This window comes from Pygocentrus nattereri, chromosome 30 (genome assembly GCF_015220715.1).
Source record: "Pygocentrus nattereri isolate fPygNat1 chromosome 30, fPygNat1.pri, whole genome shotgun sequence".
Lineage (NCBI taxonomy): Eukaryota > Metazoa > Chordata > Actinopteri > Characiformes > Serrasalmidae > Pygocentrus > Pygocentrus nattereri.
Genome location: NC_051240.1, coordinates 3,321,246 through 3,341,685, shown reverse-complemented (window position 1 = coordinate 3,341,685; position 20,440 = coordinate 3,321,246). Strand labels below are relative to the sequence as shown.

The 20,440-nt window shown below is 43.6% G+C and overlaps 1 protein-coding gene across 3 annotated transcripts; it reads right to left on the bottom strand.

Annotated features, from left to right (window-relative positions):
* Nucleotides 1-639: 639 nt before the first annotated feature.
* On the bottom strand, nt 640-19,803 carry slc25a38b (solute carrier family 25 member 38b). 3 transcript variants are annotated; one of them, XM_037536559.1, is made up of 9 exons: nt 19,494-19,803; nt 19,282-19,408; nt 17,737-17,863; nt 11,761-11,885; nt 7,959-8,043; nt 6,937-7,116; nt 6,495-6,663; nt 5,949-6,115; nt 640-4,855 (listed from the first exon to the last, which is right to left on the bottom strand). In XM_037536559.1, exons 3-9 carry the CDS (start codon nt 17,749-17,751, stop codon nt 4,733-4,735), a joined length of 864 nt encoding a protein of 287 aa, XP_037392456.1. In that variant the 5' UTR covers nt 17,752-17,863; nt 19,282-19,408; nt 19,494-19,803; the 3' UTR covers nt 640-4,732. The 3 variants fall into 3 exon arrangements, with proteins under 3 accessions (XP_037392456.1, XP_037392457.1, XP_037392455.1); XM_037536560.1 differs by having other exon boundaries at nt 19,515-19,803; XM_037536558.1 differs by lacking the exons at nt 17,737-17,863; nt 19,282-19,408; nt 19,494-19,803 and adding exons at nt 13,812-13,871; nt 14,183-14,199.
* Between the last annotated feature and the right edge of the window lie 637 nt (nt 19,804-20,440).

The following is a 20,440-nucleotide window of genomic DNA, read 5'->3' as shown; positions in this document are numbered from 1 at the left end:
GGAAGTTTTTGGCCTTGTTTCTGAAGCGCAGCTGCTCATCTGGGCTCTTTAGTCATGTCGCTGTCCCCTGAAGAGAAACTGCTAGTTTTGTCCTTCAGCTGGTTTAAATGTCTTCAGTAAGAAAGATGTAAAAGCGCTCACATGCAACACTTTTACTCCAACCCTAATTCAGCACACCTGAACCAGGTAAGGAAAGTCTTTAGGGGCGTCTGAACATTAGAACCAGGTGAGCTGCATTTGTCCTCTCAGGGGTGGTAGATCTCCAGGACCAGGATTGGGCAGCCCTGCTCTACATCCTTCACAAGCTGATCTTGTTCCTGCACCTTTAAGACCGCTATATGTAAATGAGCTCCATTCTTATTGGCTGTCCTGTATTCATAACTTCAACATGAGCGAGCAAAGCTAATCTGCTGTAGGCTGAATAAGACTATAGGATATATGTAACCAAGGCTTTTGTGACATCACAAATTCAAAACAGGCTGTTTTTGCAGTTTCAGTTTCCTTATATGAAGTTGTATGAAGTGGGGATCAAATGATATGTTGTGAAACTTCAAGCACGTTTAATTACAATATGCTCTTATAAGTGATATGGGCTTTTTAAATGAATAGACTACAACGAAGAAAATGAGTCAAAAAGTGTTTATGAAAACAGGGCAAATTTATTCACATATAAACATAGGCACAGCATTCATCTGAGCGAAAAACATCCAGAATTTATTAATATCTATAGCAGTTGCACAAATACAAAATAAACCAATACTGAACAATACTGGTCATGAAAAGGCCAAAAAAGTCCATTTTCATTCTGTACGGCACAAGTCATGGCACAGAGAGAAACGTACACATACTGACCAGCTTTAGTGTGGATGGAGGCCTCGCTCCTGAATTAAAGTGCTTTCACAGACTATGAGGTGGATTAGGATGAGCAATTAAACCCAAACCCATAAATCCAGTTCATATACACACTTTACATTAATTTATACATAAAACATCACACTGACAACCAGAAATATGTCAAGGAATTTGGGCCAGATTAAAAAGCAGTCACTACAGTGGAAAACCATGGAACAACTACGCCACGTGTGCATGGCATTTCATTTTTCCACGGCACCAACTGCTTTTCAATTTGGCACCGATTCCTCCCCAGACAGAAACGCAGCGTGTGGCTTCATATTGTTCATCGTACGTCCTCCTGATAACTGCACTGCATTCTGACTTTCGCTAAATATTTGCAGTCACTCCAGTGTTTTAATAAATGTAAGCAAAACATTTTTAAACATTCTTAAAAATGACAGCTCTGCCAAAATCAACCAATTTACTCTCATTTACTCCAAACGTGGTCGATCTGCCATGACCCGTTGGGTGTCGGCAGTTTGGTGCTTTAGTTTTAGCACTGGAGCCATGACGCTAACGCACACCCTCGCCTCAAAGCACGTGGAGTAGCTCAGTACGTCTAACAGGCCGTATGATGTGGTGTCTGTATATATATACATGGCTGAAGTCTGTTAGCGTAGCTAAAAACAGTTGCTTTAGTCCATGTTTACAGTGAAAAGTGTCCGAATAACCAAGTCTATTAGAAATTAGTGAACAACTCCACATGCGTTCAGGTATGGCAGCAATTAGCACCATGCTAACTAGTGCTAAGCTTACATAATTGTTAGCCACATTAGCTACAAAGCTACAGGGCAAACCTCAGGCACCAAACATGTGTTAGCAGGTTGACTACATTTACAGTAAGTTGGAGAAACTGGCTAAAACTGATTTTCTTCACCAAATTATCACTTTAATTCTACAGCCACCCTCAACTTAATCTAGCTTCACGAGTTTCATGTTAGCGGTGGCGCTTCATAACAGCCACGAAGAGCTGAACAGCACTGTCCATGTATCTGTGGCAATGGTACCAACACCACGAGCGGAGAAACACAAAGCAGTGATGAAATGTAGCTCCATTTAGTCGTTGTGGTCACCACTGTGATTAGTCTATGGAGTTTCACATTACAGGTGGGACTGTACAACAACACCCGTTTAAACATCAGGAAACGCTGGAGTGTGTTTATTCTCCGTACCACAGCTGGGAAATCGTATTTTTCCTGAATGGGTTGAAGCTAGCATGAAGACGACTGAACTGGACTGGCGGGAAAACCCAAAACTCTATTTACATAAAGAGCAGATTACTTTAACAGTCAGATATTTAGACACAGACAGTATACTCCAGTTTCATGTTCGAGCTGCACTTTAGTCCTGTTTTCCTCTCCATGTTGCATCCACATGTGTTTGTCTTTCACAGCCACTGCTGTGAGGTGGGATAAGCTTTACCAGCTCAAACGCTGGTAAAAAAAATCCCCCAAATCCCATCCTGAGGAGAAACTATAGTTTTTGTCAAAATACCCTTTTTGCATATAATCAAGGTTTTTTTAAAAGAGATAAACATCTGATATATTATCAGAAAATTCACCCACCATATCTGTTTTAATGTTGCTAATACAATCACATCCGAGTCTACACTGCAGCATGGCTGGAGTTACTTTAAGGGTTACTTTAATTTAGTAACATCACTAGCTAGCAATGTTATATAGGCTACCTGCTAGCTACTACACCTCGGCTGAAGTTACTCTCAACAGATTCACAAGTGCGTCTAACTAGCTCAGCATTCTAGCCTAAACTGCTATTTATCTGTTTTCAGTTTTTCAGAGACCAACTGTCTCAAAATTTCAAGATATTTTTTGCATTATCACAACATAATGGATGTTATCTCGATAAAACAAACATCTGTTAGACTGTGATATCAATAACTCTAGATCTCAAGAAAACAATACTCGTTTGGTGTAATAACGGTATAAATATCACAAACGAAAATAGAAATGGTAGAAAAGGTAGCTAAGGTAGCATCATAGCCTACAATGCTGGCTGCTGTAGCATGACTATAATTACTCCAAATCAGATGTTCTCCAACACGATCCTCAGGAACCTCTGGACGATACACATTTTTGTTCCATCCGTGTGCGTGGCAAGATCAGTCGGGGCGAAAATCTGGACTGTTCGAAGGTCACAGAGGACCAGTCTGAGGAAATCAATGCTCTGAGAAATATGCTGATGTTTTCCCCATTGAACTTGTCCAACCTCACAGCAGTAGCTATGGAAGAATGCAGAATAAAGTATTCTGACCGAGTCAGTATCATGCCGTGTATTGCAGTGATGGTTTCGGCTGAGCAGGACAGACCAGCACACACAAATAGGAGCCCCTTTCACATGTGGGCTTTACTCAGGAATTTTTCGATAATTAAACGGGAAGATATTCAGCGTGAACGTGAGCCGCCGTCAGAATCCTGTAAAGTTGACGGACAAATTTACCTGCACACGATCCAGTGCAACACCCAGGAAACTGTCAGGAGGGCTCACATGTGAACAGAAATGGGAAATATTTTAATGATCTAAATTACAGGTAGCAAAGCCGAACATTGCTGTGGTTTTTTTTTTTTCCAGTTTTGTGCAAGAATTTTGTACATATTTCAGAAATGAGGGAGTTATTGACTGTTCAAACAGAGGACATCACTTTCAGTTCACTGGGATTCTCACAGCATGTATGAATGTGTGCATTCAGGTAAAGTACCACTGCACACATGTAAGCCCAAACGTTACCGGTATAAAAGCATCCTGTTAACGTCCCGGCATTTGAGTGTGAAAGGGGCTAAACGGCCACACACAGCTGTTCATTCTGTGTTAGCATGTATAGACATCCGATCTGCTTCTGCGTTTGATTGTCGGAGCGTAGAGGCTAGGAGTCAGTATCACTCTTTTCCTGGGGAGTGTTTTATTAATCGCCCAATCCAGGCTCTGCCCATAAGTCATAGCTGTTGTGAGGTTGGACAAGCTTTAGTTGTTCATTTCAGCTTGTCCAACCTCACAACAGTTCCTATGATTTGTAGATGGAGTCTGGAGAGGACAGTTACGTTGTTCTCTGTTCTGTTCAGGGAGTGTTTCTCTGAGTGAGTTACTTATAACGGAGTTTTTTGGGCATGTTTTAAGTGTGTGTGAGAGGGCTGTGTGTATTTATGTGTATGGCAATGTACATCACTGTGCAAAAGTCTTAGACACTGAAGAAAACTCTTTAAATCTATTTATTAGGGAAGCAAGTCTGTTCCTGCCACTACAAATAATTTCAGGCTTCCAAAAGGATCTTTGGAAATAGTACAGGCCCACCACAATCACATGACTGTAACTTGCCATTTTAATAATTGCAACAAATAATTTAATTGCCTTTTTTGTTTATTGTATACAACTAAGATATAAGCTTTTATATATCTAGCTGTCGATACTTCCTATCCCAACAGACGACAGAAACAGCTCAAGCTCAATTAAAAACAAAACTCCCTGCTGCCCTCTAATGGTGAATTGCCCAAGATTCAAATTCACATTCTGTTGATGTGAGGGGCAAACAGACAGTAGTGAAAGCTAACAAATGTGCAAAATAACTTGTCCTAAAATAAATGAGTTCAGATCAGTTCTCAGCTTTCTAAAACTTTCACACAGTGTTGTATCTAAGAGTGTGTGTGTGTGAGAAAGAGAGGAGTGTGTGGAGGTGGGAGTGTTGTATCTGCTGAGACGCGCTGCCAGACTCATGAGTGTCAGCGCCACATAGACATTTCCTTCGATTCCTCCTGAAGTGTCAACTGCATTCATGTCTCTTACAAAAAGAGCTCTCAGCGCAGATAAACACGCCACACAACCACTCTCAGGATTTGAGCCCCATCCGCGCCATGAGCTGTTCGTAGACTGTCCAGGCCATAGCCGCCATCAGCGTCCTCCTCAATGACCGAGGAACGGCTCCTCGAAAAAAGCCCCCAAGACCATGCTCCTGAGAGAGTGGGAGAGAAAAAAAAGGTAATATACACAAAGTATGAACATAATTCAGTTTCTGTGTTTAGCTGTGCTGATGTACTTCAGTCCATGTTTATAGAGAACAGTGAGTTACACAGCGTCAGTAACCACATAATAAAGTCTATTAGAGATACAATTCCTACAGCTTGAGTCGAGGCACTTAGCACTACACTAATTGGTGGGAGTACAAGCTTCCCAGCCTTGCAACTCCACCCCTAAAGGTAAAGAATTCATATTCATATAAAAACCTATTTTTATAGCGCTTTTTACAGTGGATGTCGTCACAAAGCAGCTTTACACAAATGAGCAAGACAAGCAAAACAGTAGCAAGGAAAGGAACCAAGAATCAACACTCACGAAAACTAAGAGCATGAGGAAGAACCTCTGAGAGGAACCAAAACTTTAGAGGAACTACCAAAGAGCTTGATGAACCACTGGCAAGAATCAAGCCTCAAAAGGAAAAACTCTCTCAGAGTACCAAGAAAAACTTTAGAGAGGAGCAGACACTCAAATGGAGAACCTCCCTAAGAGCATGAAGAAGGACCACTGTGAAGGAGCAAGACTCAAAAGAAGCTCAAGGATGAACCTCTAAGAGGAATGAAGACTCAAAAGGCATGAGGAACAATCATTAAGAAGAACCAACACTCCAAAGGAGAACCTTCCTAAGAGCATGAGGAAGAACTGAGAGGAACTAGACTCAAAAGGAGACACATGTTGAGTTGTGTCATTAGCACGAATGTCTGTATGTGAGCTGTAAAACATTTTTTTTCTGTTTGGCTTTATCTGCGTAGAAGCCACCAGCACAACAACAGCCTCACCGTCATCTGTCTTGTTTATTTAGATCTAAATTCACATTAGTTTGCGACAAATTCCCTCAATGTAGCAGTTTGTGAAAACCCCCAGCTAGGTTTTGAAAAAACGGAGCCACTGGTCTGGACTCTTGTTAGCGTGCATTACAAACGTATAGTGGGCCAGGCATAAGCAATAAAAAGAAGAGAACTTCAAACACCTAACATGACAGACTTCATTCTGGGGGCTTATGACAAACCTCAGTGTGAAGGTGTACTTACGGAGTAAACAAAGCGGATGGCGTCGCTGGTCCGGCGGTACAGCGCTGGGCTCACCTGCATGTGAGTTTTCACCACATCAGCCGGCTGCGTGACAAACGACGCCAAGATTCCTGCCAACACCCCACAGCCAAAATTCACCACCGGGGCCAGGCCTGACGAGCTGATCTCTGATACACAGAACAGACAGGAGCAAACAATCATCAAACTGGCACTACACTAAACACTGTTTACTTGAAGTGGGCAAAATTTTACTACACTTCTTAAAAACACTGCTATTTGGATTGTATGAACATCATCATATCATGAATGGGCCAGTAGAAAGTGGGTCAATACATTAGTGTCCAAATTAAGAATCTTTTACTCCCTTCTCCTGCACAGATACTATTTCAGGAATATTAGATTTGACAACATGCACTTTGTGGCTGACACATACTGAAATGCACTTTTCTATACAATAGGTATACACAATTTATACAGTTGCCCTTACTTAATTTGGAATATTGTGTGTATGTATATACTGTATATATACAAAAGAAATGTTCTAACCGTGTGGCAGAACCCGTTTAGCCTGGCTGTAGAACATGACATAGATTCCAGAGAAAGGAGCATCTCTGAGCAGCGTGGCGGTCAGGCCAGAGTAGAGCGCCCGTGGACCCTCCGTCTGACACACACTCCTCAGAGCCCCGAAAACACTCACATAGTTATACCGCCCGCTCTGAAACACACACACACACACACACACACACACACACACACACACACACACCCTTTTTTATATAATTCTGAGCCTAAAACTAGTCTGGCTCTAGTCTGCAAGTTTAAAAGCCTTGCAGTGAACCTGTCTTAAGGTGGAATGGAAAATAAAATTGATAAAAAGATGCCAAATATTATTCGAACCACATTGTTATGCATAAATATATTCCTAATGATAAGCGAGTCTGGCAACGATGGTCAGCTAGGAGAACAGCCTCAGGTCCTCGGTGCTCACCTCAAATCGGGTTTTGATGACAGTGACGGGCAGCATGGCGACTCCAGCCACGCAGCGTGCCCCAGCGCCCAGCAGCACTGCCTCGCCTGCGTTTGGGGCTCGGTCCTCAAAAAAGTGCTGCTTCAGCGAATAAAATGTACTGAAATAAATACCCACACCTGGAATACAGCGCATAAACGACTAGAGACAGAGACAGAGACAGAGAGAGAGAGAGAGAGAGAGAGAGAGAGAGAGAGAGAGAGAGAGAGAGAGAGAGACAGAGAGAGAGAATTAGGTCTTCATGCAGGTGAATTAGATTTATTTAACACACTAAAAGGATCTATTTTACATAGTCATGTAACTGTTACATCAGAAATCTTACATTAAAGGATTTGTGGAATGGTCGTGTTTCCATTCCTGTTGCAGAACTTGTAATTAAAGTGATATTTACCCCAAATAGTCAATTACCTAAGACACCATCAGTGTCTGAAGTCTGTTTTAGTTGTAGCACTGGAGCTACGAGGCTAAGGTAACTAACAAACAACGGAAGCTTACAGTCCACCATTTAGCATAGTGCTTACTCAATGCCTAAATCATTACACTTGCCTCAAAGCATGACTGACAGACTTGATTATGTTGTTTCCAACACTGTATAACTCACTAGCCATGTTTACCTGCAGAATAATAATCAGACTAACACCTCAATTGGAATAGACTAGTCTAATTGAGGCCATTCAGAATACTACCTGAGGTGGGTAATCCTGTAAATAATGCATTAAATAGAAGAATAATACCTGTATAAACGCCTGTATCTGATTACATTTCCAGTCAGAAAGTTTTAAGTACGTTCTACGCCTGTGGGTGAACGTCATAGTGAATGTTTGTAACGCTGAACATGGGGGGGGGGGGGGGGGGGGGGGGGCGCTCTGCAGCTAATGTGTCTCAGAAAATAACGTCTTCCTCTCGTCCTTCTTTAAAAAGTACATGTGAAATACATTTTCCTGTAAAAATGTCCTGAAGTATCATGATAGACAGTTCCTCACCGGAGACACACCCTTCCACAGACCGAACAGTTTCTCTGTACGGACCACCGTGATGAACACACTTAGCATCCCCACCTTAGGAGACCTGAGAGAGAGAGAGAGAGAGAGAGAGAGAGAGAGAGAGAGAGAGAGAGAGAGAGAGAGAGAGAGAGAGAGAGAGAGAGAGAGAGAGAGAGAGAGAGAGAGAGAGAGAGAGAGAGAGAGAGAGAGAGAGAGAGAGAGAGAGAGAGAGAGAGAGACACAGAGAGACACAGAGAGACACAGAGAGAGAGAGACAGAGAGAGAGAGAGACAGAGAGAGACACAGACAGACAGACAGACAGAGAGAGACGTACTTACTGTCTGTTATAGGTCTGGGGTTATCTTGAAACACTTAGTAAATTAAGAACAAACTGAAAATACATATTGAAATTGTGGCTCAAAGTTTTGAACATCTGAAATATGTGAGTACAGAGTTCAACAAAAACATTTTGTACACATCCCTAGACGTTTACAGACATTTCTAGATGAGGATAAATGTTTCTAGATATCTCTAGAAATTTGTAAACAGGCACAGATATTTCCCCACAAGAAAACAGTTCCAGTTGTTTGTAAACATTTCTAGACATGGACAGATGTTTCTACATGTTTCTTGATGTTTGCTAACAGGTGTAAGTGTTTCTATAAGTGAAGAGATGTTTCATGACGTTTCTAGATGTAGGTACATGTTTCTAAATGTTTGGTGACACATGCAGATATTTCTAGATGTTTTTGATGTTTGCTCAAAGTGTAAATATCTAGTGTGAGTAGATGTTTCAAGAGGTTTGTAGATGTTTGATATATATATATATATATATATATATATATATATATATATATATATATATATATATATATATATATATATATATATATATATATATATATATATATATACACACACATACATACACACACACACACACACACACTATATTGCCAAAAGTATTCGCTCGTCTGCCTTCACACGCATATGATCTTGAGTGACATCACATTCTTAATCCATAGGGTTTAATATGATGTCGGCCCACCCTTTGCAGCTATAACAGCTCTTCTGGGAAGGCTTTCCACAAGGGTTAGGAGTGTGTTTATGGGAATGTTTGAACGTTTTTTCAGACACGCATTTGTGAGGTTAGACACTGATGTTGGACGAGAAGGCCTGGCTCACAGTCTCCGCTCAAATTCATCCCAAAGGTGTTCTATCGGGTTGAGGTCAGGACTCTGTGCAGGCCAGTCAAGGTCTTCCTCACCAAACTTGCTCATCCATGTCTTTATGGACCTTGCTTTGTGCACTGGTGTGCAGTCACGTTGGAATAGAAAGGGGCCGTCCCCAAACTGTTCCCACAAAGTTAGGAGTACAAAATTGTCCAAAATATCTTGGTGCTGAAGCATTAAGAGTTCCTTTCACTGGAACTAAGGGGCCGAGCCCAACTCCTGAAAAACAACCCCACACCATAATTCCCCCTCCGCCAAACTTTACACTCGGCACAATGCAGTCAGACAAGTACCGTCTCCTGGCAACCGCCAAACCCAGACTCCTCCATCAGATTGCCAGAGGGAGAAGCATGACTCATCACTCCAGAGAACACGTCTCCACTGCTCTAGCGTCCAGTGGCGGTGCTTTACACCACTGCATTCAACACTTTGCATTGCGCTTGGTGATCTAAGGCTTGGATGTAGCTGCTCGGTATTGGAAACTCATTCCATGAAGCTCTCTACGCACTACTCGTGAGCTAATCTGAAGGTCACATGAGGTTTGGAGGTCTGTAGTGATTGACTCTGCAGAAAGTTGTCACACTATGCGCCTCAGCAATTGCTGAGTCATTTTACGTGGCCAACCACTTTGTGGCTGAGTTGCTGTCGTTCCCAATCCCTTCCACTTTGTTATAATCCCACTGACAGTTGACTGTGGAATATTTAGGAGCGAGGAAATTTTACGACTGCACAGGTGGCATCCTATTATGCTACCACACTGGAATTTACTGACAGCGACCCATTCTTTCACTAATGTCTGTAGAAGCAGTCTGCAGGCTTTGGCGCTTGGTTTTATACACCTGTGGCAACGGAAGTGACTGGAACACTTGAATTCAATGATTTGGATGGGTGAGTGAATACTTTTGGAAATACAGTGTAGATGTTTCTACATGTGGGTAGATGTGTGTACAGTATCTCACAAAAGAGTATACCCCTCACATTTCTGCAAATAAATCTTTTCACAAAACACTATAGAATATATAACTTAAAGTAGTCAGTGTGCAACTTGTATAGCAGTGCAGATTTACTGTCCTCTCAAAATAACTCAACACACAGCCTTTAATCTCTAAATAGCTGGCAACACAAGTGAGTACACCTCACAGTGAACATGTCCAGATTGTGCCCAATTGTGTCATTGTCCCTCCCTGGTGTCACATGTGAATGGGGAGCAGGGCTGTTACATTTGCTGTTTTGGGCACAATTTGCTCATACTGGCCACTGGATATTCAACATGGCACCTAATGGCAAAGAACTCTCTGAGGATTTGAGAAATAGAATTGTTGCTCTCCACAAAGACGCCTAGGCTATAAGAAGATTGCCAACACCCTGAAACTGAGTTATAGCACAGTGGCCAAGGTCATATAGTGGTTTTCCAGGACCGGTTCCACTCGGAACAGGACCTGCCAGGGTCTACCAAAGAAGTTGAGTCGACATGTTCAGCATCATATCGAGAGGCTGGCTTCAAAAAATAGACGCATGAGTGCTGCATTGCTGCAGAGGTTGAAGAAGTGGGAGGTCAGCCTGTCAGTGCTCAGACCATATGCCGCACAATGCATCAACTTGGTCTGCATGGCCGTCATCCCAGAAGGAATCCTCTTTTGAAGCTAACGCATAAGAAAGCCCGGAAACGGTTTGCTGAAGACAAGCAGTCCAAGAACATGGATTACTGGAACCGTGTCCTGTGGTCTGACAGTCTTGTTGGGCTCAGATGGTGTCCATCATGTGTGGTGGCACCCTGGTGAGGAGTACCAAGACAACTGTCTGTTGCCTACAGTCAAGCATGGTGGTGGTAGCATCGTGGTCTGGAGCTACATGAGTGCTGCCGGCACTGGGGAGCTCTGGGTCACTGAGAGAAACATGAATTCCAACATGTACTGTGACATTCTGAAGCAGAGGATGATCCTCTCCCTTTGAAAACTGCGCTGCATGGCAGTTTTCCAAACAATAACAACCCCAAACACACCTCCAAGATGACAACTGCCTTGCTGAAGGTAAAGGTGATGGACTGGTCAAGTAGGTCTCCAGACCTAAACCCAATTGAGCACCTGTGGGGCATCCTTAAGTGGAAGGAGGAGGAGTGCAACGTGTCTAACATCCACCAGCTTCATGATGTCATCATGGAGGAGTGGAAGAGGATTCCAGTAGTAACCTGTGCAGCTCTTGTGAATTCCATGAGGAATAAGAGGGTTAAGGCAGTGCTAGATAATAATGATCACACAAAATATTGACACTTTGAGCACAATCTGGACGTGTTCACTGTGAGGTGGACTCACTTGTGTTGCCAGCTATTTAGACATTAATGGCTGTGTGTTGAGTTCTTTTCAGAGGCCAGTAAATCTGCACTGCTATACAAGCTGAACACTGACTACTTTAAGTTATATCCAAGTTTTATTTCTAAAGTGTCCCATGAAAAGATATAATAAAATATCGGCAGAAATGTGAGGCGTGTACTAATTTTTGTGAGATACTGTATAAAATTCTAGAAGTTTCTAGATGTGGCTAGTTGTTTGTATATGTTAGTGTGAGCTCACCCTGGACTGAGGCTGTTCTGCAGAGTCTGCAGGCGAGTCTTTACCAGGTCCAGAGGCTGGAACAGTAGAGTAGAACAGGTTCCACTGAGTGAACCACACATAAACGCCTTCAGAGCAGGGTGAGCCTAAGGGGGGGGGGGGGGGGGGGGGGGGGGGGGGGGGTATGGGGTTGAGGGGGTTGGGGGTAGAGAAGAGTAAAAGAAGGAGAAGAAAAGCAATTTCATCATTTAACAAAAAAAAAATATATTACAAACATTCCAGCATTTTACATTACATCAGTTCCATGAAAACACAGATAAGTGAATATATAATTATTTAACAGAGACTGCACAATCCCAGCACAACATTAAATAGAGATGGCACCAATCCAATACCAGCACCATCATTGGGCTGATATCAGCAAAAAAGTGGATCCGATATCAGAAAAAACCCCAAATCTGATTCTGTTAACAAATCGAAGTAAAGCAGGTAACTGATAACAGCAACCAGATACAAAGAAGTGGATAAATATTATACTACAATTACTCTCATTTTTACTGTAAATTGTCTACTTTTGCTCTGTTCCTCTCATATTTGTTTTATTTGGTAAAAAAAATGACTGAATATAAAAACTTTCACATACATCATATTATGTAGCTTCAGAGGCACGAGCCGAGCCTTTGAGGTGCGAGTCCAAGTCGAATAGCTGCGGTGCGAGTAAGAGTCCAGTCAAGAGCCACTGGAGGACGCGTCCGAGTCAAGCGAGTCAGTCAAGTGCGGGCCCGAGTCAAGCGAGTCAGTCAAGTGCGGGCCCGAGTCAAGCGAGTCAGTCAAGTGCGGGCCCGAGTCAAGCCAGTCAGTCAAGTGCGGGCCCGAGTCAAGCCAGTCAGTCAAGTGCGGGCCCGAGTCAAGCCAGTCAGTCAAGTGCGGGCCCGAGTAGAGAGTCAGTTAAGTCCAAGTCTGGTGAGACAAACTGCAAATAAGTTCAGAGCTCTCTCAAGTCTCTGAGTCAATTTTCTGGAATGTGAGTCAAAAGTCACTTAAGGCTGAGTCAGTTCGCCACTTTAAGTAGAGTTGTTAGCCAGTTAGCGGTGAGTCTGTGTCGAGCAGGTAGTTCATCAGCGTTCAACTTTTGCGTGATTCAAGGCCAAGTCCCAACTTTGAGTCCCAACTTTGAGGTTATAGTGTCAGTGTTGTAAAAAGAAAAAGGGTCATTGTACCATCTCTAATAACACACATGTGAAAAAAACAACAACAAAGAGTAAACAAAACCAAATAACACTGACCACCGAACAAACACTTTACAAAAGCACAGTAAGGCATGATCAGCAAGATCACGAAACACTCTGGAAGACACAACCACGCCCACACACCCACCCTGAACCTGTGTTTACGCTGTCACATCTGCGTAATCACACAGAGGATAAATTCAGGAGGTGTAGCAAAAATCCTAATAACACAGTCTGATTTTACTATACTTGTGAGGACCTCCACAGACTAACTACACCTACTCCTAAGCCCAACCTTTACCTTAACCTCTATAACCAAACAGCCAATCATTCTGATCAAAACTGAATTTCATTCTAAATGTGTTTGGAAGTAAAACAAGTTGTAATGACTCTACCAGACTAGCACTGCCATTTGCCATCACGATTTGCTTGTATGCAAAATTGGAAACTTTCTGACCAGCAAAAAGGTCCTCACTTGTACACAATCTTGTAAGTCTACCATAGTGAGGACCTCACATGGCTGACAAGACAAGCACACACACAGCAGACTTGATGAAGATGTGTGCAGACAGCTGCCTCACACACACAAGGCAGGATGTCACACTCCATCACACACACACAAAAACAAACACAATAAATCAGTGTTTCTCAATCCGCTCCTCAAGCCTCAAGACGCTCCACATTTCTGCTCCAACCAAACTCACAACATACAAGGAGGGAGCAAATATACAGATCGTCGGAGGGCCCTGAGAGCAGACTGAGAGCCACAGCACTAAAAAACACAATTCATATCTACACACGCAAATAAACAGAAGTGTGAGTGCACACACTGGTCCCCCCTACCTTCCCCAGGCCGCTGGCTGATTTTGGCTGAGCGTCCTTTTTCTCCTGCATTTTCTACTGCTACAAACAGCATAATAAACATTAAACCCCCAATCACAGCAAAACAAAAACACCACCACCACATCACACGGTAAACTGTCTGTGTCTCTTTTCCCTCTGAACCTCTCGGAATGATCAAGCCTGCTGAGCGATGCTCTCTCTCTCCCTCTCCCCCTATTTTTCTATCTCACTCTGCCCACTTTCTCTCCATCCTTTCCTTTCCTCCCATTCTTTCTCCCTTCTTCCACTAATGCTAAAGCCTGCTCAGCACTGCTCTCCTTCACCTCCTCTACTCCTCTTTTTCTCTCACTCCATCCTCTCTCCCTCCTTACCTGCCTTTTTCCTCTCCTTTTCTCCCTCTCTCCCCTTCTTTCACTCCATCCCCTTTCTCCCCTCCTTTCTCTCCCTCTGTCTGCCTCTCTCTTTTTGTCTCTCTATCCTCCTCCTCCTTCTGCCTTCCACAGCAGCTTCAGCTGTTTTAATCCACAAGCCCTCCACCCCCCAACACACTCTCTCTCTCTCTCTCTCTCTCTGTATATCTCGTTCTGTCGGGTCGTGTCTATTCAGAATCACCATGACTCATGTACTTGCCGAGGGTGTGTGTGAGTGTAAATATGGGTCACTAAAAGAGAGAGAGAGTGTGTGTGTGTGTGTGTGTGTGTGTGTATTTTTATATACACACACACACACACACACACACACACACACACACGTGTGTGTAGCTGTGTAGGGCTCTTGCACCTTTAACTGCTGGAGAATTATAATACCCCCATCTTCTAAAACTGGGTTAAGCTTTGTGCTTCCAGCAGCCACTGCAGATTCAGCATGGCCTGCCAGAATTCATCTAGTACGATGAAGAGGATGGAGAAAATCTCAAGATTCAAATCGTGAGAGCCCTAAAGGTTGGCACTAAAAGAGTGAGAGCCCTAAAGGCTGGCACTAAAAGAGTGAGAGCCCTAAAGGCTGGCACTAAAAGAGTGAGAGCCCTAAAGGCGGGGGTGGGGGGATACCCCGAATCTAATTTTCTCACCAAATCCGATTTTTTAGTTTGGCTGTTCACACTATCTTTTACATGTGATCTGTATGCGACATCAGTCTGAAGAGATCAGCTCCCAACCCGACCCCCATGCGCAAAAGAACAACACTTCACGAGGCGGCTCGTCGAGAAGTAAACAATCATGACGGCCAGTGAACGCCTGCCACTTCCGGAGCTTTCAGTTTCATCTTTGCCAGCATCACAAAAGCGATTATGAAGTTCCACAGATTGACAGATGTGCTCATCACCCACAAAGTGCTCGAGCTCACCGTAAAAAGGGTGTGTTATTCAGCCACTTCTTTGGTTCGTGTCCTCAGGATGTTTAAACTGTTCTCTGAGGCTGCAGCCTTGGGCTCCTGCCGTTTCATTCGAAACCTTTTCGAACCCGGAGCAGCTGCGATGAGTCTCTTCTAATTTTTGGTACAGAAACTTCAGCCTAAATGTTTATGAGTCTCAGCAGCGCGAAAATATGACGAGTGTCAAGATGGACTGACATAAAACTCACATGAATGAAATCTAGCTGTTCAGACTGAGTCGCATTTCCACAGATTGGATACGGATCGGATTTCACTACCACATATGAAAGCGTCTCAAATCGGAATTGAAAATGTCTGATTCAGTGCATTTTTTGCTATGACAAATCTGTGTCACATATGAGGAAAAAGATTGTATTTAGGCCACTTTTACCTGCTGTGTAAGACTGAGAGCCCCAAAGCCTGGCACTAAAAGAGTGAGATCCCCAAAGCCTGGCACTAAAAGAGTGAGAGCCCTAAAGGCTGGTACTACTAAAGACAAATTCCTAAAAACTGGCACTGAGGGAGGCAGAACACTACAGACTGGCACTAAAAATGTAAACTTCCTTGAGACTTGCATTACCTAAAAATTGGTACTGTCAAATGGAAGAGCCCTAAAGGATGTCACAAATATGGGTAAAATTCCTACAACCTGACATTACAAGAGTAAAAAATCCTAGGGTCAGAACCCTAAAGGCTAGTATTGCCAAGAGTAAAACCCTAAAAAGTAGTACTACTAAAAGTGCCCTAATGACTGGTGCAACCAAAAGTAAAAGCCCTAAAGTCTGTCACTTCATGAGTGACAACCTCAAAGATTAGCACTTCCAAAAGAAAAAGCCCCAAAGACTGGCACTTCCAAAAGAAAAAGCCCTAAAGATTGGCACTAAGAATAAAAGCCTTGAAGACTGATAGTACCATCAGAAAAAGCCCTAAAGGCCAGCACTACCAAAAGTAAAAGACCTAAACACACGTACTGCTGACATTAAGAGCCCCAAGGAACAGCAATGTCAAGAGTGAAAGGCTGTCAGGTTGACACTATCAAGAGTAAAAGATCTAAAGTCCTAAAGACTGAACGATAAAAGCCTGAAAGTTAAGTATTTGCAAGAATAAGAGCCTTAAAGACTAACACCACCTAGAACAAAAGCCTTAAAGCAGGGCTACCCAAAGTGGGGCATGCAGGCCAAAGGAAATTGTTCTAAATAAGAACCCTTCCCACAAACCTCTTTCATGCACATATTACATACTCCAGCTTATGTAATAAGCAATCTGTATAGACCAGCAATAAAACTGTACTTCTGTTGACACTCATCACAGAAAATCTTGGTATATTTTGTGTTTCAGAAATAAAATCAGATTCTCATTTTGATTCTGACCGCAAACTCCGTCTCTCTCCATTTAACCCTCAGTCCTTGCTGCTCTACTGCCTGGCAACAACCAATTATCACAAGAACCATCATTATCTCCACCAATGAGCGAACAACTGTGGTGTTTTCTCTAAGCCTGATGGTTTTGGAGTCTTTAAATCTGACAGCGTTACTGCTGACCCTGATGACCTTGAACATAATCATTTTGCGAAAAACCTAATTTATCCAGCCCACGCATTCACTTCAGTTTTCACTATGGTTTGTCTTCCCCCCCCCCATTTTCATTTAATTTATGCACAGTTTGGTGTCAAGTACACTGGACTGCATGCATTTCTGTCCAAAAATAATGCTGATCAGATACAACAATAATAATAATAATAATAATAATATTTTTTAAAGTTAACACTTTAAAGAAGTTCTACAGATTTTATTATTAATGTTTGTCTGATTATGTACTAAAAATAATCATAATCTCTTTATATATGCCTATTTTCCCACTTCCGAATTGCTTTTTTTTTTTTCAGTGCCTTCAAGACCAATATATGTAAATTTATGGCAGTTGGCTGACTCTCTTATCCAGAGCGACTTACAGTTTGATCATTTTACACAGGGAGGTGAAGGTGGTGTTAGGAGTCTTGCCCAAGGACTCTTATTGGTGTAGTGTAGGGGGCTTGCCCTGGTGGGGGATTGAACCCCAGTCTACAGCATAGAAGGCAGACGTGTTACCCACTACACTGACCAACTACGAGTTGGTTATTGAGCTCTGTAACCATGTAAATGAGCTCTGTTCTAACTGGCTGCTCTATTCCAAAAGCAGGCCAGGCCAAAACACTCCATTCAAGTTCAGCATGGATGGGCAGGGCTAAACTGCTGTAGGATGAATATATATAGATACATGTAAATGAGCTGTACTCACATGCAGTGAGTCGCTTTTGTACAAAATCATAGTTCGTAAAAACGTAATTTTCTTTATATAAAGATAAATGAAGCCGTTAACTCAACACAGAGCAGCACACAATGTTTAAGCACTGCTGTTAAATTTTCGAGCACCTTCAGAATTAGAGTAGGCTCACACGTTAACAGCTAGAAACGTTCAGTTTCCCGTTTTTAGCCATTTAGATCCATTCATCTCCGCTGTAATGCGAGATTCGGCCCCTTTTAAAGCAAGTAATCTAAATGTATGAATAACTCACCATCAAGACCTCCATGATGGGTAAAGACGATGAAGCTGCAGGTGGACGTTGTGGAGAGGAAGAACTAAACTCCCTCACTTCACTCTCCTTTCTGGCCGTTGTGGTCTCTGATGCAGCAACACTTTACCTTCCCGAGAGAAAGAAAACTATTCATTATTAGGACACATCACAAAATTCATGACCTTGACATGCGGCGGAGAACAGATGAAATTACAGAACACAAGAATTTCTCATAATATGGGCTGGAAGACGTGGAATTTCAATCGAATAACATGCGTTTGTACCAAAAAACAAAAATGGCGCAGCGGACTAGCGGACTAGCACTACTAAGAGTGAAAGCCTTAGTAGAGTTAAAGGTCTAAAACCTGGCACCACGAAGAGAGTTTAAAAGACCCGTACTACCATGAGTAAACACCCTAGAGACTGACACTACCAAGAGGAAAAGCCCTACAGGCTGGCACCACCAAGACTGAAAGCCCTACAGGCTGGCACCACCAAGACTGAAAGCCCTACAGGCTGGCACCACCAAGACTGAAAGCCCTACAGGCTGGCACCACCAAGGTTGAAAGCCCTACAGGCTGGCACCACCAAGGTTGAAAGCCCTACAGGCTGGCACCACCAAGGTTGAAAGCCCTACAGGCTGGCACCACCAAGGTTAAAAGCCCTACAGACTGGCACCACCAAGGTTGAAAGCCCTTAAGGCTGGCACCACCAAGATTAATAGCCCTAATGGCTGGCACCACCAAGGTCAAAAGGCCTTCAGGCTGGCACCACCAAGGTTAAAAGGCCTTCAGGCTGGCACCACCAAGATTAATAGCCCTAAAGACTGGCACCACCAAGATTAATAGTCCTAAAGGCTGGCACCACCAAGAGTAATAGCCCTACAGGCTGGCACCACCAAGGTCGAACGCCCTTAAGGCTGGCACCACCAAGGTCGAACGCCCTTAAGGCTGGCACCACCAAGGTCGAACGCCCTTAAGGCTGGCACCACCAAGGTTGAACGCCCTTAAGGCTGGCACCACCAAGGTTGAAAGCCCTACAGGCTGGCACCACCCAGGTTGAACGCCCTTAAGGCTGGCACCAGCAAGGTTGAAAGTCCTTAAGGCTGGCACCACCAAGATTAATAGCCCTAATGGCTGGCACCACCAAGGTTAAAAGGCCTTCAGGCTGGCACCACAAAGATTAATAGCCCTAAAGGCTGGCACCACAAAGATTAATAGACCTAAAGGCTGGTGCTACCCAGGGGAAAAGCTCTAAAAACTGCTGCTACCAAGCAAAAGTCCTAAAGACTGGCATCATCAAGAGTGAAAGCCCCAAAGGCTGGCGCTACCGAGGGTAAACACCCTGAAGTCTGACACCAGCATCAGCCAAAGCTCTAAAGACTGTCATTACACGGAGCAGCAGCATCCACAAAGTTCTTGACATTGACACACAGTGAAGGACAGCTACAGCTACTGAACACAACCACAGTAATTACACAACTCTTTCGCAGCACGGACTGGGCGCGAGCAGTTTCGATTAAACAACATTTACGTGAGTTTGTACCTGAGTTAACCAGCTAGTCCACTATTCAGGACCGAAGACGGTGAAGACGGTTAGGGGGTGTTTTGGTGCTGTGAGCATCCTAAAGCAGTTTGGAGCTTCAAGCTCAGACTGATCTGGACAAAAACACCTACAACAGAAGCGGAAAAACACATTAGCAGCAGATTAACATGGGACTGCAGACAAAAAACGAGCAGAAATCCGCGCTTTCTTACCAAAACAAATAAGTGTTTAACCTGTTGGAGCTCCGACCTGGAGAACCGGCTTTCTAGAACATTCGCGGTTCCGCTCGCAGACCACAGGCGTTGAGGACATGAGCTAAATGTTCATGTCCTGATTTTTACTACTGCTTATCTAACTTTTCTCTAAAAAATCCGTTTGTCCCACACGCTGATGCAATCCTGTCACCTGCCGAACTAGCATGCCGGCTAACAGCGCTAGCGTGGTTGGTGTTTGACGCCGCCGCGGGCAGCCAGCCTCGCTGAAGTTGAAGTTGAAGTCCGGGCGCGTCTTAATCGACATGCATGCTCCCTGTTTAGGGCGCCTCGGAGGCAGCACGCTTACAGCCGCCATTTTGAAGGTTTTAATGCAGTCACTATCCACCAAAACAACATATATTTAAAAAATATTAATACGGTTTACATTTACATAATCTACATCAAAGTGTCACGAACGCTGCTATAATGAAAATCAGTTAGCTTCTGAGAAAAAATCTCAAAACAAGATTTCTAGATTCTATAGAAACACCACTCCTGCTCTTCACTGGCCCTGATTCATAGGACGCTTTACTCTGGCCTTTCTGCCGGTGTGTTCAGTAAAAAGCACTTTCTCTCAGCAGATCATGGCCTCCAGTGTTTCACTCTCTGCTGGTGTGAAGATGTGCGTTCTCCCCCTTTACTGAGCGGCGGGGAGGAGCGCGAACCTGCTGCACGGCCTATGAAGTGCACAGGGGTAGGGAGCACAGAGCCATTTGAGATTCAGCCTGAGTGAACGCTGACAATAAAGAACCAAAACGCTTGGCCTCGGCTTATAGTAAGGCGTGGGAACACGAGTCCACGAGTTAGTCAGAAGTGGCAACGAGGTCGTGGCTCATTAAGCGAAGGCTTAATTACCTCATTCCCATGCCATGCTAAGTTGTGGCCACTCATTTGGATCTTGTTCC